General features: G+C 54.5%; 1 protein-coding gene across 1 annotated transcript in view; it reads right to left on the bottom strand.

Moving 5' to 3' along the window:
* Window positions 1-22,819, bottom strand: part of PITPNM3 (PITPNM family member 3) — a 68,567-nt gene that overhangs the window by 23,399 nt on the left and 22,349 nt on the right. The window contains exons 4-6 of the mRNA XM_068531777.1: window positions 17,231-17,278; window positions 1,298-1,374; window positions 707-942 (exon numbers count right to left, since the gene is read on the bottom strand). Of these exons, the coding sequence (XP_068387878.1) occupies window positions 707-942; window positions 1,298-1,374; window positions 17,231-17,278 (361 nt within the window). The remainder of the gene's footprint in view (window positions 1-706; window positions 943-1,297; window positions 1,375-17,230; window positions 17,279-22,819) is intronic.

Raw genomic sequence — 22,819 nt, 5'->3', positions numbered from 1 at the left:
GCTAATCCCCGCTCCCTGCCACGTCCTTCACACGCACTAGCACACAGAGTCCTCACAAAAACTCTAGGAGGTGGTTAATACCATGATCATCCCCATTTTACAGATAAGGAAACACACAGCGAGAGGTTAAACAACTTCCCCCAGGTTACACAGCTGGAACTCAAATCCAGGCTGACCGGAGAGCCCACACCCTTAACAGGTTACGCTACTCTCAAAGCACACCCAAAAGTCACCTCCTCCAGGAAGCCTCCCTGGCCCTCTCTCTGAGTGTCCGCAGTGCCCTGTGCCACCTCCATCATAGCACACATCTCTACTGGCTCTTAATTGTGTGGCTCGAGAGTGGGGCTGCCTGAGTTTGACTCCTGGGTCCACGGGCTGCGTAACCCTGGGGACATTGCTTAACCTCTCAATGCCTCAGCTTCCTTGTCTGGGCCAACGAGACCAGGGCCTGTTGAGCACAGGAAGTGGGTCTGAGCGCCACCCAGCCCCGGGCAGAGGAGGATTCGGTGCGCGAGTGTTAATCACTGTGGACTCTAGCTGACCACTTCCCACCGGCGATGCTCGTGGTTGATCGGGACCTGACACCCCAGAGAGGCCTAGGCAGGCACCCACCTGCCCACCACGTACCCACGTGGCAGGGGCAGCCCCTCCGCTTCTCGGCCCCACACCAACCCCAGCCAGTCCAAACAAGCAGAAAGGGACTCACTTGGAGACGAGTGAGAAAGCCTCAGAGCAGATGGCGGGACAGGGGACGAACTTGATGAGGATGTGGCCCAGGGCTGCGGGGAAGTGGGCGCGCGTGACCTTCTCCAGCACGGAGCTGAAGGTGTGGATGTCGGCCACCTTGCAGGACGGGTCCCCCGAGCCCGTGTCCAGGATGTTCCCCCCATGCAGCACCAGCAGGAGGACGTGCGTCTTGCAGGAGCGCTGCGGGCAGCCTTCCTAAGAGGGACATCAGTCAGGATAGAGAGAGACAGGCAGTGGGGAGGTGGGGGCAGCGGGCACACAGAGGATCACGCACACACAGGGGGACTCTGACGGCGCCTCCTGTGCATTCAGAGTGAGGGGCACAGGCTGCCAGGAGGGCAAGCCCCCCCGTGTCAGGGTGGGAAGAGTCCCAAGAGACTCTTTTTGTTCATACGGGACCCAGAAGCCCAGAGAAGGACAGGGACCAGCACGACGTCACACAGCAAGTCAGATGAAGAGCTGAGTGAAAACTGGGTGGCCTGTCTACCAGCTCGGGGCTCTTCCTGACATCCTGCCCACAGAGGTGGCCCAGACACCCTCAGAAACCCACCTCATTGTCTTCGTGGATCTCGATGCTTCCCTGGGCTGGGAACCTCTGTCTTCTCAAGGAAACCCGGTACAGTTCTCCTGTGGGGGGGGGGACAGAGGACTCAGCATCTCCAGGCCTCCCTCACGGTGACTGGATGTTCCCTGGGTCCAGCTGGCATGAGGCCTGGGCTCCCAGGTGAGCTGGAATGACAGCGTCCCCAGCTCGGGAGGGTCACGCTGCCCAGCCCCTGCCGCCGACAGATACACAACCTGAAACCTTTCTCCTCGTGAAGAAAGGGAGGCCGGGGACTTCCCTGGTGGTGCAGTGGTCAAGAATCCGCCTGCCAATGCAGGGCACACGGGTTCGAGCCCTGGTCCGGGAAGATCCCACATGCCGCGGAGCAGCTAAGCCCGTGCGCCACAACTACTGAGCCTGCGCTCTAGAGCCCGTGAGCCACAACTACTGAGCCTGCGCTCTAGAGCCCGTGAGCCACAACTACTGAGCCTGTGTGCTGCAACTACTGAAGACCGCGCACCTAGAGCCCGTGCTCCACAACAAGAGAAGCCACCGCAATGAGAAGCCCGCGCACCCCCATGAAGAGTAGCCTCTGCTCGCCGCAACTAGAGAAAGCCCGCACGCAGCAACGAAGACCCAACGCAGCCAAAAATAAATAAATTTATTTTTATTAAAAAAAAAAGGAAGAAAAAGAAAGGGAAGCCGGCAGTGTGAGGCCATCATGGATGCTGTCTGTCCCTGAGGCCAGGAGGGGTGTCCCTGAAAGGAACTATTCGGCTCTTCCTCACCGGTAATGAGAGAGCAACAGGACAAATGCCATCTGGTGACTACCAGTTACAGAGGGAAGCTTGGGCCAAGCATCCCTCTGAAAACAACCAGAGGAGCTGAGTAAAGTATTTTTTAAAAGATCTGTTTGAAGCTCTCGGAGTGACAGCAAGGCCTTAAATTATGGGACCCCGGTCCAGGGAAGGTGGATCCTCCGAGAGGCAAGGCCAGCATCCAGGAGCACACTTACCGTCACACACGAGATTTGGGGTGAAGCCAGCCACTGCCAGGAATGCTTTTCTTGCTTCTCTCGGCCGCCATGTCCTCCTCCAGGAAGCGCTCCTCGGCATCCAGCCCTGGCTGAGCTCTCATTCCTCTAACATGTAAACTACAGCCGTGGACCAAATCTGGCCCGCCGTCTGTTTTTGTAAATAAAGTTTTATTGGGACACAACTGACTTTTTCATTTATGTATTGTCTATGGCTGCTTTTGTGCCACAGCAGCAGAGTTAAGTAATTGCCACAGAGTTCTTACAGCTGGCAAAGCCGAAACTATGGACTATCTGTCTCCTTACAGAACAGTTTATCTGATCTAACACCCGCATTTCTGCATGTCACTGCACTGGACTCTCCGGTGGAGGGGCGCCTCCAAGACATCCAACAGCCCCCTCAAGGCCCACCCGGTGATTCCAGCCACACTGAGGAATCCTCACCACCTCTCCTTTCTCCCCATGAGAAGGATACTATTTTCTCTGTGTCGCTGAACCACAAAGCTAGACTGTGAACCACTCGTTTGCCTTCAAGCGGTTCATCTCTAAAGCAGCCGGTTCTAGACAGGATGGCCCTTTCTCCTTCCCACTCCACCCCCACCCCCTTCCACGAGCCTGCAGCACCCACTAGGAGTCACATCTGGGGAGGGGCCTTCCCAGGGGCTTTACAGGCAACCCTGTGGTAGGCGTGGGTGAGAGCCCTGGCCAACATGTTTCTAAGTCAACATCTTCTCAGCCACTACTGGCCCCAGGGGAGGGTGCGTGCAAAGAATTCCAAGTGAGAAGCTTTTCTCAGTCAGCAAGTGCCTTTCTGAAATATTCTGTCCTCACAGACACAACCCTGGTCTAAGGGTAACTGCTTTATGAGCTCGGAGCTGCTGCCCACACAGACAGGAAATCGTTTCCCAAATGATGGAGAGGTTTGGCTTGGAGGAGGACGAGAAAAAACTTGTTTTGAGGCCGGACTCTGCACTAAGACTCCTTCAGTGGCTCAGACTCTTCTGCCTTAATTCGAACATCCTGTAGACCCTGCCCTGGGCTTGGCTAGAAGAGGTCTGGGCCCTGCCTTCAGGACAGGATTATGCTAAAAGACACCAGTAAATGGCTCAGTTTTATTGAGCACTTATTATGTCCCAGGTACAATGAGCTTTATAGGTACCATCTCATCTAGTCCCCACAGTTATCCTCTGAGCTGTGGTCCTCTTATTATTAGCCCCGTTTTACAGATGAGAAAACTGAGGCTCGAACAACCAAGGTCACTTGCCCCAAACCGCGCAACTAATAAGACTGAGGGAGCTGCCCCACACTCAGCAGAAGACGATGTTTGACAAAGTGGCTCCCCTCCCATCCCCCTGATCTCCACAGCTTCCCAGTGAGGTAGACACGACAATCCCCATTCTGCAGGAGAAAAAACAGGAGCACAAATTGACGTGACACCCTGAAGACTAAAGCCCCCGAGACTTCTTCCCACCGCACGTGAAAGTTTGCTAGTAGGAAACCCCGAGAGTGTCCAGGAGGGAAGCTGAGTGTCGCTTCCCCAGGATGAAGCAACCATACTTCGTGGTGTGTGCAGCCTCATGTGTGCAGCTCTGGGGCAGCTGGACCAGGAGGAACCAGGAGCTGGGCAGAGCTGAGGTCATGGGCGGGGAGCCTGGGAGACCCCTCACTTCTGGGGCCGGGAGAAACCTAGTTGGGACCATGGACTTTGGAGCCAGAATGCCTGAGTACAAATCTAGGCTCTTACCAGCTGTGTGCCCTGTGTCTCAGTTTCCTCATCTGGAATATGGGCATAATAATAGTAGCTACCTCACAGAGTGGTGATGAGGATAAATGAGCCCATATATACAAAGTGCTTAGGACAGGGCCTGCAACATGGTAAGTGCTATATAAGTGTTAGTAGTTTATTATTATTATTATTATTACTATTATCCAGGGTGCATCGGGGGGCACGGAGCCAGGGCCACAGCTGACACAATGGGGCCGGAGGCTGATGGGGACATCACCGCCTCCACACTCCTGCCCTGCCCCCAAGTCCCTCCCTAAGCCCTGGCAGCCTCCCCAGCCTCACTGGGCTGGATGTCTGCTTGCAGTGTGATTACAGAATTAAATGCTGTGATTGCCACAAATTACCATAGCGAGGCTATAAATAAGTCGCAGGGAAGACATGAGGGTCCTGCCATCTCCTGGGCACCATGGCCTCCAGTAGGTGGGGACTGCATCCTGCACCCTCAGTGATTACACAGACTGAGAGCACCCGCATCCTTGATCTTCCCGTGGCCAGCTCCCTTGGGGCCCACGTGATGCCCTGGGCATCAAATCCGTGCTGCGTCCTGGCCACAAATGATGCTGAGGCAGCTCCAGGCTCAGTGGAGATGGGAGACCAGCAGGGCTGTCCTCAGCATGGCTCACGCCTTCCCTAGCCAAGGGGAAGAGTCCGGCCTCCCATGCTGTTTGAAGACGGAGACTTGCTTCCTTTTAATGCACAAAAGCCAGAAATGCTTTGCTCTGGAAGATGGAGGAGGGGAGACCTCGCCTGCCAGATCTGGATTCTGGCCCCTTGAGAGCTGACCAACAGGACCAGAGTTTCCCCATCTTCAGTCTTAGAAGAGGTCTCTGTAGACCAACAGAAAGGCAGCCTAGAACCCATCTGCCAGTACCTTGCCCACAAGGGTTCTGCTCTTCTAAGAACCAGACATTCCCACCACAATGATTGAGGCCACTGGCTCTGACTCACCCACAAGACACAACTCTTTCACTCTTCCATGCCTTTGCTCATGCTGAGCCCTCTGCCTGGGAAGCCCTTCCTCCCTCTGCAGACCAGCAAACTCCTACCTAACCTACGAACCTGCTCAATTGTCACCACCTCTGGAAAGCTTTCTCAGATCTACTCAGGCAGAGATGGTTATCTCACAGCGTGCCTGGCTGGGCCTGGCTTGCTGCCGTGAGATTACTTGTCTAATTTCCTCATCAGACTGTGGACCCCATGAGAGCAAGGCTTACCAGTCAGTGGTCAGGACCTAGCATGACATTTCTGTGAAAACCTATTGCAAGTGAAGATCCCTGGGTACACGTGACCTATGAGACATCTCTATGCCGTCAAACCCCCAGGAGAAACTGGGGCCAGGCGAGCATCGTCCAGCACGAGGCACATTGCTTGAAAGTCCCCAGGGAAAGTGGTATCAGGGAACCTGTGGGAATTCTAGAGCATCCTGGCCGGGGCCTTATCACTCTGCCCCTAGAGGCTTCCCCAGAGCCTCTGGTGACAAGAGCTGCTGGAGAGGTTCCTGGGTGGTGAGGAGCCGCATTCCAGGGGCCCCAGGACCTCATACCAGGCTGCCTGTTTCTTCCCACTTCCTGTTCATTTCTGTTTGCATGGCGCTATTCAGGCTGGGTCCCTGCCGTGCCCAGATCTGGGGCGGGGTGAGACCACAACTGTTTTTGTGACAATGTTTTGTGACAAGCTCTGAGGCAGGCCAGCTACTGCAACGCCTGCTCCCAGCACCCCTGCCAGCCCTGGCACCAGGACACCCAGCTCACCGTGCCTCCTCCTGCCGGCTGAAGAATAGAGGCTATTTTTGCTTAATCACATCCTTGGAAAGGCGCAAATCATGATCATCCCTTCTAATTACCGATGTGCTACACTCCTCTCAAGGCAAAAGCCAAGGTCGTCACCCACGCACTCGGCACCCTAAGCAAAGCATCACCCAGTTTGGCCAAAGACTCCATCTCCCTTGCCACCCGCCACTGGGACCCACAAGGAGTGGATGCTGGGGGTGTCCCCGGGCTAAAGCTGACCCCTCAATTTTACCCTCCATTCTACCAGCCCTGGCAGTCGCCCCACCTCTCTTAGTCACTCCTGGGGTCAACTGAGCAGAGCTGGGCCCAGCTTGAGGCCACATGGCACGTCCTGAGACGTATCTGCAGAAGTATCTAATCCTTTAGAGCACATGGAAGCACATGCATGGGCAAACACACACACACGTGTGTGTCTGCACAAGCCCAATGGCTTGGCTATCTTGCTCTGATGTGAGATGCACGGCATATACCTAGAAATGTCTGGGAAGATCTAGAGCTTCATTCAGCTGCAAGCAGGAGGCTCAGATCACGGCCCCAATCCCCCAGGTAGACGCCCATGGAGAAGGACACACACACGGGAGACAGGCATGGACAGAGTCCTGGGATGGGAAATGAGTACCCTAGTCAGAGGATGACCTCGGGCACTCTCCCCACGACCGCAAAATGAGGGGGTCAGACCTCATTCCCTCTTAGGAAGTCAGGCAGTCGGAGATTCCATGAGTCCAAGCATGCTGTGTGAGTTCAAGCCTCCATGCCCAGCAGAATTAGACTCTTAGACCCTAACGGGACCTGCAGGCATGATGGGTGAGTTGCTTTGAGGGATGCCAGAGGGAGGAAGAGGAACCAAGAAATGGCAGGTGGCAAATGTCACCTGGATTTTCAAAGTGGTTGATTCTATCTAGGGAGCTTCATGTCAATTTCCAGGCAAGACCTGTTGCAAATTAACAAACAAGTGTTTGGGGACCCTTAGAAAAGGAAGCAATGGGCCCCCAGAGCCCTGATAGGCTCACTCGGACATCTCTGGCCAACCCCACTTCATTGCTTGTTGGGTAGGGTCACTGGGCTGGGAGCCCAAGGTAGCGCCAAAGGCTTAGGGCATCTGGGGAGGAGGGGACACTGGCAGAAAGACAAACCAGGTTGGAACCCACAGCTCTCATAGCGGCTCAAGGAGTGCAGGTTCATGAATGGGGCCACGATGCGGATGGGGCACTGTGAAGCAAGGGAAAGAATGGGCCCGCGCTGGATGGTTTTAAAACTTTTTTAAAATGGTGAAATCTTTTGCCCAGTGAAATTTTCCTTAGAAACCCAATTTGCAGAACAGGTGAAAGTGGACGGCTCTGACTGAAAAAGGTTGGGGGGCCCAGAGCCCCGCTTCCTTACTCCCCCCAACCCTTGACCTAGGCAGCCACTGAGGGCTCCAGAGAACAATTAAAAAGCCACCAACTTTGTTCACCAGCCAGACTCCAGGCCACCCTCCTCCACGGTGCCCCAGCCCCTGGCTTTATGCAAAAACAGCAGTCTAGGTGGAGGGGTGGGAGGATGGGTTGGAGGCCTGATATTGGAAGAAAACACACCAAAATGTTTATAAGTGGTTTTCTCTGGATGGTGGAACAATGGGTGATTTTTTTTAACTTTCTGCTTTTCTCTATTTTCCAATTTTTCTCTAGCAAACTCATATTTCTTTTAGTTTACAACTATTTATGAATACATCGATTGAATGCACTACAGGCTTGTGTCATGTTTACGATAAGAACATTTTCAACAAGCTACTACCCCTTACTCTGCTAAATGCAAACACCACAGACAAAACAAAGTGAAATGCCCTGCCCTCTGGGAGCTGACAGCAAATGAGGGAATGCAAAAGGAAATGACATGCTTATGGAAGGAAAGAACAAATGTGAAACACGAAGAGTGAATCACCATCCTGCATTTGGGTTAAAAATCCAACTTGACATGACTTGCCAATTCCTCCTCCATTGGTTATTGCCCAAACTTGTGTCAGGGCTGGAAGTACCAAGATGAATCAGATATATAGCAGGTGACTTCAAGGATCTCTCAAGCCCCTAGGGTCACATGACCAAGGCCTATGTCATGTGACCCAGCCCGGTCACATGACCAAAGGCTGCGAACAGCCTGAGCCAGGGTAATGGGACCCCCAAAGGTAGTCAGCCTCTGAGGTGCACACACTAGAGACTATGGAATGAGGAGGGGACGTCCCCGTCCTGCTCCCTGCAGCTCAGGTCACTTTGAGGGCACATCTGGAGCCCAATAACTGGGCAGGAAAGCTGTGGAAGGGGGCCCAGCCTGGGGAAGAGCAGGCTCTATGGGACATTTGCTGCCTGCAAATCCCAGCCGAGCTGTGTTTGGGTCACAGGAGCAGAAGACAGAGTCGGGATGAATGGGGGCGCGGATAGTTTCTGAAGAGTTCTGAATTTCAGCACAACTAAGGAAATGTTTACAATAGTACAAGAGTGACCCGTGCTGGCCCAGCGGCAGGGCGTTCTGTCCCCTTTGGGAGATTGTACAAGCAAGGAGTGTAAGTGGTCATTTGGCAGGGTTGCTGGCAGGGGATGTTCATCCAGGGCTGGGGGATCTAGAGGCCGAGGTCCCTCCTATGACTCCTTAAGCCTTTCAGGGTCAGAAGCCAATCAAGTCAGCCTAGATTCATCTGGCTAATGAGGCCAAACCCCAGGGGCCAATTAGCCCCCCACAGAGTTGCTTGTCCCCACTAAGGCCTGTCCCTTGCTAGGGTCTGGGCCCCAGATCCTGCCTCTTGAAAACACACTTTTGGCCACCCCAAGGGAGCTTGGGGATAGCTCCAAGGAGCCACTCCCCCTGGGGGAACCCAGTGTCCCCATCTTGAATCAGGCCCAGGGAAGGTTTCAGATATACAACCATAAGAACCTCTCCTGCCACTACACAGTGATGCTAGAAGGGCTTGGCGTCCCCTATCTGGTGACTCTCTGTAATAAGTGCAGTCTTCCTCAGATGGGTCTTGAATTTCTAGTCCTCGCCCAGCGTCTCAGGCAAACTTCACATTCATCCTGCGAGGGCAGGGTGCTCTGCCCATTTTACAGATGAGAAAACTGAGGCTCAGAGAGGTTAAGTGAAGGGGTGGGGATTTGAACCCAGGTCACCCGGCAAGGGCTCTTTCATCCTCCTGAAGCATCACCCCACAAAGGTGGGGGTTAAGAAAGGGGTGTTCTTGTCAGTCTTTTAAATGCCTCCATACTGGCTCTGCCAGCAGAGCCATCCCTGGCAGGGAGGGAAACGGGAAAAGAGGCAGTTATCAGGAGCAGAAGCCTGCCTGAACCTTTGGGTCCTACCCCCTAAGGAACCTCTGTCAAGCCTGCCCTGGCCCGGCTTGGAAGTCAGCACACAAAGGAACCCCAAAGCACACTCCCCGATGGTAATCCCCTCAAAACGAACATGGGCTCCAGAAAAGGAGTGGGGCAGGGCCCTTGAACATATGAAAAGGTGCTCAACCTTAGAACCCTAAACTGCAGGAACACTCATTGAAGTCACTCTAAAACGCCTTTTTTTTTCACCTTAGCAGTTATTAACACCCAGCCGCCCAAGGTGTGGGAAAGCAGCCTCTCCTCATTCATTGTGGGTGAAAGCGAAAACCAGTACAGCCTCTATGGAGGGCAGTTTGGCAAGGTCATTCCACATACAGAATGCCCTTGACCCAGCAATTCCAAGTCCATGTGCAAAATGACATGGGTACAACACTAACCACTGCCACACTTTCTAAGATATAGACAAGAGACAGAAAGCAACCTATGTGCCCATAAATAGGGGCCTGGTTCAATAAACTAGGCCACCGTGAAATATGACACACCCGTTGCAAAGAATGATGCCCTTCTGAATGTATTAGATAGTAAAATACTCCGGATATATTATTATCTGAGAAAAGCAAGGTACAGAGTGGAAGGCACCGAATGCTCCCATCTGTGTGGGGTAGATATAAAGTTATATATATATATAAATGAATATTTAGGGAGATGCTCATACATGCAGAGAATATCTCTGGAATGTTCTAGAAGAACCTAGTCACAATCGTGGCTTCTGGGGAGAGGGAGGCACCCTCATCACCTTCGTTCCTTTAGAATTTTATACCATGTACATGTGCTACCTACTCAAGAGACAGATTAAAAATAAGAACTTTTTCAAAGGGCATGTAGCAGGGTGATTAAAAGCCCTTTTGTCCCCAGGAGAAAGGGATTTGAGGAGACAGAGGTTCCCTGAGACTAAAAAGAGATCCCCACCCCCTGCCCCAGGCTGAGGGGAGGAGACAGAACTAGGTGCGGTGCCCTCACAACTTGGGGGACTCTCGCAAGTCCAGGAGGAGAGAGAATGATTTTCACGGTCTGGTCACCCTGTGCCCCAAGGAGCCTGGCCCCTCGGCAGACCAGGACGGAAGCGAGTACCAGGCTGGGGCCCGGAGCCCCGCAGCATCCATGAGTGTGGACGGAGAGCTTCCTGCACGCATTCTCATGTGCACACACTGTTTCCCCACCAGGGTGGCGGGGAAGACCCCTGGGGGCTTTGGAACAAGGGCAGGAAAATGAGGAAAAGGGAAACCCCTGGAATCACAGAGGGGGCTCTGTCACCAGTCTGGCTGGATGGGTATGCAGAGTCGAAATTGCAAAGGGGCTCATAGAAAAATAAAGGAAAAGGTGGTTCGTTCATGTATAAGTCCACTGACTGTGCAGTATGGTCTCCATTCGCCCCTCCAGATCCACCTCCACCATCCCCAATGAGGCTCCCTCCCTGCCCGCTCACCACAGGCTGTCCCTCTCCTGTCCCTCCTGAAGGTCAAGCTCCTGCGCAGGTGGGGCAGGGACAGAGGGGGAGGCTCTCCATGCAGCGACCTTCAGGGCTGGGAGTGGCCCAGGGCATCGTCCTGTGCCTGGCGGGTTTCCTTTACCTGAGATTGAAGAAACCCCTACTGGACTCTCCTCCAGTCATGCTGCTCGAGAGCCTTCCTTTTCCTGCTGGAACCCCCGACCGAATCATGACTAGACTCTAACTGCCCTACAAAAATCTTATCATGTCAGCCTACACTGTCCTTTCCTGCGTCTTCCCCATCCTGACCAAGGCCCGTGTGGTCTGCCCACAGGCCCGACTCTCCACTCACCTCTCCCACCACTTGCCCCACCCTCTCTGAGCTCAACCACGTCGGCCTTTTTGACAGTTGTCAAGGATCCCATGTCCCTCTCGCCACAGGGCCTTTGCACATCCTGTTCCCTATGCCTGGACTCTTCCTCTCACCCTCTGTGCCCAGACAGTCCCTACAGAAACCTCAGGGTTCCTTACTCCTGGGGGGCCTTCCCTTCTTACTCTCTTCCTCCCAAAAGCACCATGGCTTTCTGTATCCTAGGACTAATCCTTATACTTTTAGTTTTGTGGTTATTTCATTTGTCTTCCCCTCCACCAACCCCCAGATTGTAAGATCCTTAAAGGCTGGAACTGGATTTGTTTTTGTTCCATTTTATCCCCAGAGACTATTAAGGTGCTGGCATATAAAAGAGACTCATTAAATATTTTTCAAACAAGCGAATGAACTAATAATTTGTTCCTATTTTGTGCCCCTACACGTGTCAGAAGCTGCACACGTCCCTGGCAATGCAGACGCGGCACAGACTCACATAGATGCACACGGAGCCTTGTGCAGATGACTGCATTGATGCTTGGACACACACGCTAACGCACACACACCAATGCACAGGCACACGTTTCCCTGTGCGCGTGCACACACACGAACGGACCGTGCCAAACATAGGCATACGCACACGCACGCAAGGAAAGTGCTCCCAAGGCGGACGTCTGCCACCCTGAGCTCATTAAAGCCGCTAAATATAGCCCGTCTGCAGCTGTGCTCAGCAAGCTGCCCACACAGGCCAGGAAAAGACATCAGTTACCAGGCAGAGGAGTGGGGAGGCCAGCCGTGGGCAGGGGGCTTCACGCACCACGCCTCACGCCTGTGTGGGGCTGCTGGGGAGGCCATGGGGCTGAGGGTATGCAGGAGGGGTAGCCCCTCGGTGGCTGGTCCGGATATTCAGAGCTGCTCCTCTGGTCCCTAGTCCCAGACAGTGGGCCGTGAGGTCAAGCCACGCCCCCACGAGCATCCCCATCCTCCCCCTCTGCCTCTGTGGGACAACCACACAGGTTTTCCTGACAGTTATTGGGGTCAAGGAGCCAAGCTCAGTCCAGGACCAGGGACTGGAGCCAGCATACAGCCTGGGACAAATCGGGGCTCGGTTGGTGCCTAGGGTAGAGGTTCAGTCTGGGATGAAGATCAAGGGTCCTTCTGGGGCCAGGATTGGGACTCAGTCTGGACCACTGTCGAGGACGAGAGAAAGTTCAGAGACGCACTGCTCATCCCGCTCTAACAAACAGGCATGGCCACGGGCAGACCCTCCCCACACTGGGGGCACCACCTGCTGCCCCGACCCCTGCACCTGAAGCCTGGCACTGGCCCTGAGAAAGCCATCTGACGACCACAAGTGTAAGTCACATGTGAAGGTCAAGTTGTACTCCACACAGACTGGGTCCAACTCAGAGGGCCCAATAGCAAGTCCTCCTGTCCTGGAATCTGCACCCTCCTCCCACCACCCCGACCCACACAGGTGGACATGAGGTAGAGAAAGTCTCTCCAACTCGCACTTTACTGTGCACATCCTGGACCCCAAGTTTTTTGGGGGGTTCGTGGAGCTGGCTCTTGAAGGGGGTACCTGTGGGACACAGGGGACAATGGGGCACCTCCCCAGGTACCTGGGGTGACCAGAAAGGAGAAACTTCAGGAAAATGGGAGCTCAGACCAGACATGGAACTGAGCTCCGGAGATGGAGGAGCATGGAGATCTGTGTTTGAGCACCTTCCTTGGAAGGTTATTTACCCCTAGTCTTTATCTTATCAATGTGACACAGTTGTAATGATTGTAACCTTTCCCAGCATCCAGGTGGCCATGAAGATCAGTGTGCAGCGCCCTGCACACTGCGAAGCTGCTGAGAGGGGAAGGGAGGGGGGATGGAGAGAGTGAGGCAGCCACGGCTCCCCTGGGAGAGTCTGCTCCCCCTGGAGATGGACCCGGGGGACAGAGGAAGGAGAGTTACTACACCCACTGAGCCAACAGCTGTGCCCTCAGCCTCCTCTGTGATGACGGTAGGTCCTGGCAGGAAGGGGTGGACCCAGCTCCCTGATCCAGGAAGCGATGAATGGAGTAGAGGGCAGAGGCCAGCAGGGCTGGGTCCCAAGGCAATCGCTCTGGAGCCCCAAGTCCTTCCTACCATCTGCTGTGGAGGGGGCTGCTAGTGTCCCCTCCACGGGGCTGGATGCACCGCTCGAGTTTTCCAACTAGCTTAAGAGAAAACTGTGCTTGGAGTCTGCATGCTCCTTCTAGAAGTCAGTCTGGAAAGGAAGGGGAGGGCTGGTGGGGAAGGTGGGCAGGTAGGCCGTGCGGAGGCCAGTCTCATCCTTTATTGGAGAGGAATCACTAGAGGGCATCAGGAGGCCATGAGGACAAGTCTGCCTCCTGCAAAGGTCTCTCTCACACTCTGGAGGAAGAACCAAAGGGGGAGAGACCGGAGGCAGGGAGGCCAGCATGGGAGGACGGATCCATCCAGAAGAGAGAAGATGGTGGCCTCAGCTGCAGAAGGGATGGGGGATGGAGTGGGTGGAGGCATTGAGAGCTCTGCTGGGGGTAGAATGAATGCTCTCAGGGGTCTGATCTGACTCTGGAAGGTGGCAGAGAAGGGGAAGTTTAGACAGACGCCCAGATGTCTGGCTTGAGTTTGTGGAAAATGGCGCCATTCACTCTGTACAGAACAGGAGTGAGGTTCAATGAGCAGGTAATCAGCTCCCCAAGTCCTTACACCCAGCACCATGTCAGGTGCCAGAAGTGCTCTGTAAATGTCGGCTCTGCTGTGGAGTAGCGTGAACACGGCAGAACAGCCAGACGTGCGGGCAAAGGAAACCAGGAGACAGAGGCAGCGACGGAAAATCAGAGAGCGCTAGAATGTCAGAGCTAGAAGGGGCTCTACGTACAGACGGGCCAGGAGACCGGCCACAGGCAGGAGCTGAGGCTGCACAGCAAGTTAGCTGGAGGGGTGGGGGGCCCAGGTCTCCTGCACGCTGGTCCGAGCCCCTCTCCCCTCTGCCTCCACCCGGCCCCTCCGCACTGGTTCCCTAGGCTTCCTCAAGTCTGGTTCCAAACAGCAAGCACAAGCCAGAGGCAGCAGGCTGCCAGCGCACCTGTGCAGCTGCAGGATGAAGGCTGGGCTGCCTGGCTGAGGAGGGAGGATTCCAGGACACCCCCGGAGTCCCCCACCTGTGGTCACTGCAGACAAGGCCTTACAACCCCATGCCTGCACATGAGCTGGGAGGCCCTTGAAGGCCCCTTTCCTGCACTCCCAACCCTTGTGGCCAGCTCAGGAGGGCTCCCTGGGGACTCAGACTGTGACAGTGACAACAGAGCCGGCCACAGGACCAGCAGAGCATGGAAAAGACTGGGCTCTGTAAGACGCTGAGATTCACCCCCGCGCCTGCACCAGGTGTTCCAGGGCTCATCCAAAAGCCAATAATAAGCGAGAACCATGCAATGCTTCCTATCTGTGAGGTGCAGACCTTGGCACCCATGTACATTACCTCTATGCCCTCAGCGACTGTCGAAGTAGACATTACGATCATCTTTCCCCAACTGAGTAAACCGAGGCCCAGAGATGTTAGGTAACTTGCCCAAAGAAGCACAGAGAGTAAATGGAGGAACTGGGCCTCAAGCCCAGGCCTGACACCTTGAAAGCTCAGATGCTATAGCACCAGTCCCAGGATTTTCTGACTCCTGGTCCAGGGCAATTTTTACCACGTCCCACCTTGTTTTTAGTGAGGTTTTGAAAACCAAGTGGAAATATCAAATACGATAATACGCACAGAGGTGTAACATAAATGGTGAAGCACATCATAAATGTCAGGCATTGCCATTATTCTATTTTTATTCAGGGCCACAGACTTTTATTTTGCCAGTTTTGGATGACAAACACAAATCACCATCAACTACCACCGTCATTTCATAAAAGAAAAAGTATTTGAATGCCATAATGTGTAGACAGGACCAAAGTGCGGAATAAAAAGCTGTTCTCTCAACCGAATGCATTCAATGTTATGGGAAAACACATTACAGGACTGTCGTTTGTCTCGTTGTCAAAAACGCTGGGTTTGTGCTTGGCAATCACTGACCTCAATGACCATTTCGGCTCTGAAATTCTTCCATGCATCTACTGTTATTCTTTACTAAACAAGAATATCCTTAAGGAGCAGAAGTGGATGACAGCTGCCGGCAATCTCATTCTGACTAAAATCCATAACCGTGGTGTTAAAAACAGAAAACAAACAAACAAAAAGGCTTTGTTTCTCCTTAAACACGCATTTTTCCCCAACCAGGTCCAGAAGACACCAAACGTCTGATCAATGCATTTGTGTCTGTGGAGAACAGAGCTGTGGTTTGGCGTTTCGGAGACAGCCCCGCGGCAGGTGGCCGTGTTTTTCACTTTGAGGCCGCTGTGGTTTCTTCTTCCTAGGGGCCCAGAAGGAGTGATCTGGGCTTTGTTCCTCTCTCACATTCCTGAGGAATGTGATCCTGTGTTCAGCATGCTTTTATTTTATTATGTTTGACATCTCTGGGGGCAGCCTAGCTGGCCAGGGAGAGACTGACCCTCCCAGGCCATGCTAATTCCTAGAGACAATAAACAACTCACCCTAGAACGCACCTTTCACATGCAAACCAACCAATCCTGGGTCCTCAGCTCCAACCACCTCCTTTAACGAACTCCCACACGCCAGGCAAATATCCCCCCTGCCCTAAATCACCTTGGGGCCAGGTGCCCGAGAACTAGAGACCGCCCCTGTGGCCCAGAGCCTGCGACTTTATTCAATCCAGCCAGGCCTCAGCTGTTTCCCCTGCCCTGACGTGCCTTTCCCACAGAAAACACAATCCAGGCTCTGGGCCAGGCTTTCCCCATGCCCCTTCTGCCCGCCCCACCCCCAACCAAACCTGGTGCTTCCCCCATGGCCCCTGCCCTGGGGAAGTGTAAATAACAAATTCTTCGGTCAATGGCTTTGATCTCTCCATGGCTTTGATCTCTCCGGGTCTTCACTCAGTCACCTCTATAAATTAAAATCCCGTGGGTACATTTTAACACCCAGCCCCCCTCCTAATGAACTTGGTTCCTCACATCCTGTAAGGACACAGGAGAGAGAACTGCCCCCTTCTCTGCACTGCCCCTCGCCTTGCCCAGTGCACTTACGGCCTGAGTCTTGTGGGGGGCACGCACACCCCTCTCAGAGACACTCATGGCTCCCAGCCCCTGAGGGGCTTTGTCTATGAACTGCCACCGGATGTGTGAAGCATAGAAATCTTCTCCAAGGCCTGTGCACCTACTCAGGCCGTGGGAAGCTGGCGCTACAGGTACCCCTCCTGTCAGCTGACGGATGGAAGAGCTTGGAGGAAGAACTCAAGAAAGGCTTCAGCCTGGGGAGGGGGTGGGCAGAGTGGGCTGCAACCACAGACCAAAAGAGCAGGAGAGAGAAGGAAGGAAAGTTCTGACAGATACACACATAGACCCCAGTCCCCAGCCCTGGCCTCGTGTGGAACTCAATACTGCCAACAGCAAAGACGTCCGGCTCAGAGAGTGCCCATCAAGTGCACCCCAAACCTCCAGGGAAGATGGCCTGAGGTCACTGTGCCAGAAATTGACATCTTTACCAAGTCTCTCCTGGGCCTAATCCTGTGCTCGGCCTCTTGAGAAAACACAGGCAGAAGGAAATCTGAGACGCCTGTATCATACGAAGGACACAAGGACTTGGGAGGCCCCGCTCTGCAGACAAGGCCTCTGAGTGATGGGACAGAGGATCATGACCGCTGGCACAGCCTCGGTTACCGTGTCACCAACTGTGGTTCCTGGAAGTTGTGTCACCCGAGAGAGATGGTCTCAACGGCTCAGGAGGGCTTGCTCCCGTTTCCGGTGCCCCCCTCTGCCCACAGGCAGACCACGCACGAGGCTTCCCGTGGTTCCACCTGCTCTGCTGAGCTCAGCCTCCTGGCCCATCAGCCTCAGGCCCCTCTCTCTGGCCCTGACCCCCGAGCTGCCCAGCACGTAGGAAGTTGGGAACCCGTGGAGCTCAGCTCCTGGGGCAGAGAGTGGCCCCGGCCCTCCGATCCCACACGGTAGTGAAGACCCTACCACCTGAGTGGATAAGGGGGCCCCCCGGCCCAAGGAGCTTGGACCCATCCAAGGTGGAGAAAAGACCCCTGGGGGCCAGGTTTAACTCACGTTGCTTCTCCTGGAGGATGCTGGATGTGCACGGCACGTTCCCGTCTCCTGCAGAAGAAGAGAAGAGAGGTGAGCGGACTCCGCATCGCTGTCGGCCAGACGCTGGGAGGCCACTGTGGCCCCACTGGCCCCTCCTGTCCAGCTGCCCCCGCCCGGAGCCAAGAGCCGGAGGTGAGCACCGGGGAACGCCCAGCCCCTCCCGCCCTGCCCTGCCCCTGCCACACCCAGCTCTCCGCGCACACACACGACAAAGCCCAAGCCCTGATGCCATTGCCTGGGGAGGCGTGTCCTGGCCACCCTGCCACCTCCGCCCACCTGCATAAAGCAGCTGCTTGTCTGGGGTGGCCCTTTTCTACACTTACTCTCATCTCTGAGGGTCACCGCCGCCCTGCAGACAACTGGAAATCCCTGCCTCTAGGCCAGCCTCTAGTCTCCTAAGTGCTTGACCCACGTCCCCCACCGCCTCCTGGACCTCAGCTCAGCAGGCAGCGCGTGCGCACCACGACCACAGAGAGCGGCCTGGAACTGCCCCTGTTCCCAAGTCCCCACCTCAATGAAGGCACCACCTTCTCCCCAAGCCTGGGAATCACCCGTGACCCCTTTCCCTGCCTCGTCCCCACTTTCAGTCAGTCACAGAATGCTGGGGCCGTCTGCCTCATTCTCTCCTCCTTACTCTCTCCTTCTCCACCGGATTTGGACTCCCCAGTGGAAGGGGTTTCTGTGCTGTTCACTGGTGTGTTTCCAGGCCTAAAACAGTGCGTCTCAGTCAATATCTGTTGAATGAATAAATGAAACACACACACAAACACATACACACACACACAAATACATACACACAAACACACACACACAAACACACACACACACACACACACACACCACTCCCCAAATACAGAACTCCATCCCGTCTCCCTGGACTATTGCAATAGCTCCTCCTTTTGATGAGAAGCTTTTTTCTATAATTATGAAAGTAACACAAGTTCCTTATGGAAAATTTGAAAAACACCAACCAGCAGAGAAAAGGGAAAAGATTCCTTATAATCCCATGACTGAGGGAAAACTACTGGTCCCCATTCCATGTCATTCCTTCCAGGCTTCTTTCCATAAACATTTTTTTGGGCCAATTGAGATCATATCATCTCTCTGTGGGCAGGGATTATGTCATTTATCTCTGTATCCCCAACAAATAGATCAATGGGTGGCTCGTGGAAGGTATCATAGATGATAAAGAAGCACAAAATACACTTTCTGTACTTCAAGTTGAAGCATGAATAAATAAATAAAGCTACGAAACCTCTGTAAACATCACTCCAACAGCTATAGAACATTCTATTGAGAGGATACATCATGGTTGACTTTTAAATTATCCTATTGGCAGAAAGTTTCAAAATTTCACCATTATGATTACTGCTGCAAGGAACATCTTTATGGCTGAAGCTCTTTCTGCCTGTTTTATGATTTCCTTAAAATACAGCCACAGAAGGAAAATTCTGGGTCAAAGGGTAAGAACATTTTTAAGGCTCCCGATGTTTATTGCCTGATTGCTTTCCAGAGAGGCCTGATTATGTTCTGATTTACACACCCAGTCGCAGCAGAAGTCAGGGCTGCCCTTAACAGACACTCACCTCCCCAGCATTTACATTGGTCTGTCAAATTTCTCTGCCTCTAGTTTCACCAGTTTAATCTTTCGAAAACTGGCCTGCCCAGGCCACTCTCTTGCTCCAAGCCCTCCAGTGACTCACCGTCATCAATTTCTCAGCCTGGCAAGCAAGCCTCTCTGTAAAGTGGCCCCTGCCCACGTCCCCAGCCTTTGCCCACCCCTTCCTGCCTCATCTCCACCAGCCAAATGACCTGCACACCATTAGGGCTCTTCCATCTTTCTCTGTCGAACCCGCTATATCCTGCGGGCTGGGTGGAGAACCAACCCCGAGGCCACCTCTTCCACGAAGACTTTGATCCTTCCTCAAAGGCCTCAATTCTCAGGACCTTTGTCCTCAAAGGTCAGCTCTGCGTCCCAAGGGACTCACAGGGTCAGGTTCAGCAAAGGCCAGTTCCCTTCCATCGCGAATGCTCCCCTCGAGCCCACCCCTCCTAACTGGAAGGCTCAGAAAGGGACCTAAGCCAAACCCCAGGAGCTAGAAAATTCTCTGTGGCCAGAGTGAGGCTGGAATTTGAAAAGTGGAATCCCCGGCCCTCAGCTGACCTCAGCCCACTGAGAGCCCAGTCAGTTAGCAGTTCTGTCTGAGCCCCCCAAAGATCTTCAAGCCAGGGGAGCCCCTTGGCATCAGGAGCCCTAGCCCTGGCTCTGTGGCACCATGTTTTGGGCCTTGATTATACACATCTGTACAATGGAAGGTCTCACTCTACCCTGCTGAAGGGTCCTCCAGCTCTGCCAGGACAGGGGTCCAGGGCCAGGGGGACAACACAAAAGTGGCCAGACTGGAGTCTAGGGCATGGGCCAAGCAATGTAGAAGTCACGCCTCCAGCCTGAAAACTCTAGCTAGAGGCAGGATCCTGCTGCCCGGGTGGGACCCTCTCTCCTGACCCTGACCATGCCGGCAGAACCTACAGGTACCAGGTCTGGCGTCCCCGGCTTCCTGAGCAAGTCTGAGGTCCCCCCAAAAATGTGTCCACAGCTTCCCCAAGGACCCCAGTTCTCCAAGGAAGGTTCCAGGGCACAGAGAGAAGCCAGCTCCAGGCCTCTGCCGGGGGCCTTGAACGCCCTTCCTCGTGCAAAGCTGCCGGCCCCTCCCCTGCAGACTCAAGGGCGGCTCCAGTGCAGGAAATGCCACCACCTCCCCGCCAACAATCCAGGGGCTGATGGGCGACTCCCTTCCAAGGGAATGAACCATCCCAGATGCCACGCACCGGAATCCATCACCCTGTTTCTGCAGCCTCTGCCTCCTAGGGCTGCCTTCATGGCTCATGTCACCTGAATCCTAATCTGTCTCCCTCCTCCATGGGATCAGGGCCTCTGGGCGCTCTCAAAGGCAGGAGTAGGGAATGCAAAGAGCATAGAGTTGGAGTCAGGAGGCTGAGATTCCCTTCCAGGTTCCCATGGACTCAGACTCACTGTGTGACCTGAGGCAAGTCACCTTCCCTCTCTGGGCCTCATTCCCACAATCCAGTGTGGGTCCAGTGCTCTCTAAGGACCCTACAAGTACTGAAAGTCCTTGGTGGTACTGCATTTCGGTTAAACACCTGGACTCAAATCTTGGTAACCGTGTACCCTTGGACAAGTTACTTAACTTCTGCATGCCTCAGTCTTCTAATCTATAAAATGGGGACAGGAGTGCTACCTACCTCAGAGGGTTATTGTGAATATCAAATGATTAATGTGTGTAAAGCCCTTAGCACACAGCCCAGCACACAGTAGCCATTCAAGGTGTGAGGAGTGGTCTTATTGTTGCTTCATTTACTTATTTACTTTTAACAACAGGCTCAAGACCTCATCTCTTTTGTCACCATCACGACTCCAGGTGGAGCCAGGTAGAGAAACTCAATGGTTAGTGCTGGGTGCCAGCTCACAGTGCTCCCCGGGCCCAGGGGTCATGGCAGAGCCTGTGCTCCAGAGAGGCCCAGGTAGAGAACAGAGGCCTGGGCACCCTCGCAGAGTAGCCCCCCGACAGCATGACACGGTGCCCGCAGACCGCTTCCCCGGGTGCCAGAGCAGCACTGATGCGGACAGAGCAAGGGAGATCCCACATCAGATGTCAGATGCGTAGGTCAGGACCGAACACGAGCATCCTGTCTGAGCACCAGCTGAGTCCAGGGGGAAAGTCAGCTCCCACCACCCAGCAGGGCAGATGCCTCACATCGAGATGAAGACACTCACTTATAAAACCCCTTCTATTTATCTATCTGCCAAGCACTGTGCCAGGGGCCGTGGGGGACGCGGAGATGAAAAGTCAAGGTGAGATGAGAGAGGAGGAGGGAGAGACTCGCTCTGACCGAGCGACCCTGGGGAAGGTGCGGCAGAGCCACGACTTGAGAGCCTCGGGGCAAACATAGCTTGACAGGGAGAGGACCGAGCAGGACATTGCAAGCAGCCAGCGAGACCGCGTCCGCAGCACGCCGAACCGAGGAAAGGCAGGTGTAGAGGAGCGGGGCCCGGGGCAGATAAGAAAACTGCAGCTTGGAGAGACGGAGGGATTCACTAGCTCTTCCAAACCCGAGTCTCCTGCCATTTCTACTGTGCCCCAAACCAACTACATGAGCAGGGCCCAGTGCAAAACGAAAAGGCAGGGGCCCTCGTTCAAAAAGCAAAATAAATAAAACCTGGGGATTCCCTGGCGGTCCAGTAGGTAGGACCCACGCTTTCACTGCCAAGGGCAGAGGTTTAATCCCAGGTCAGGAACTAAGATCCCACAAGCCATGAGGCCCAGCCGAAAAAAAAAGAAAAAAATAAAACTGTTAAAGGTACTAAATCACAGTTTTTCCCTTTGTCCTTTCCTGCCCTGTCCTGGTGTTCTTTATTTGCTACCTAATGTTGTGCTCCCTCGTGCACAGGGATACCTGAGGGGTGAGTGTAGACCCTCACAGGTGCCCGGGGGCGGCCGCTTCTCAACGTGGCACCCAGGCACATGGGCCATCAGCTACCGGAGTCCCCCTCCCGCCAGCTGCTGGACCCTGGCACCGTGCCGGGACCGAGAGCAGGAAAGCTGGGCCATGCGTCCACCCTTCCCACTGCCTGCTGCCCCGACCCCCCGGGCGGGCAGGTGACCCCCAAGGGTACTGCAGCCTCCGCATCAAAACACTCTAGGTCCCCGGATGGGGTGGGTGAGAGGCCTGCCCTCTCCGAGTCACCCACTGAAGGCACTGCAGCACTGCCAGCCCAGGGCGGGAACGGCCGCTCTGTGCTGACACTGGGCTCCGTGCCTCTGACCCCAACCATCCCGGCACCCAGGCCCCTGCTTGCGGGAGGACAGCAGCTGTCTCTGGGCAGGTGCAGGGAGGAGGAAGCTGGGTGGCAGAGGGCAGGAGAGCGGGAGGCCAAGAGCCCATCCTGGGAGGCAGGGAGGCGGGGGGAGGCGGCCCGACCGTGAACCAAGCTCCCAGCACATGCTCCACTGTCCCATCAAGCGGCACTTACAAAACACAGATCTGAAGATAAAATCATTCAGAATTGAGATCGTTAAACCCCAAGCCCCAGGCCTTTCAGAGCACTGGTCACAGCCCTGACTACCACACATACACCTCTGGTGCTTCTCTAGTACCTGCTCTGTGCCAGACCCTGGGGGAAGGGGAGGCGATGGGCCAGGTCTAGCCCATCACCTCCCTGCTCTCAGGCCAGGCCCTAGGAGCGACTCACCTAGGTGGTTTAAAGGATGCCGCTACCAAGCAATACTTCATTGCCAGAAAGGAAGTAGGATCTGTAGCCCAGGCAGGATTTCAGTGGCAATAATGCCTGCTGGGGGAGTGGAGCTGGGTCATTAAAGCTGGGGGTAGCGGGGAAGCAGGGGTGCAGAGGTGGAAAGAAGCCAGGAGGGAATGTCCCTGAGGAGCTGGTACACAGGATTCACACCGGTGTCACATGGGTAGAAGGAAGAACGTTGGGGAGGTCAGAGCCGGCCCCACCAGTGCGGGTTC

The sequence above is a fragment of the Eschrichtius robustus genome, chromosome 20 (genome assembly GCF_028021215.1).
Source record: "Eschrichtius robustus isolate mEscRob2 chromosome 20, mEscRob2.pri, whole genome shotgun sequence".
Classification (NCBI taxonomy): Eukaryota; Metazoa; Chordata; class Mammalia; order Artiodactyla; family Eschrichtiidae; genus Eschrichtius; species Eschrichtius robustus.
Note: the sequence above shows the minus strand (reverse complement) of the source record. Positions and strands in the feature narration are given on the sequence as shown.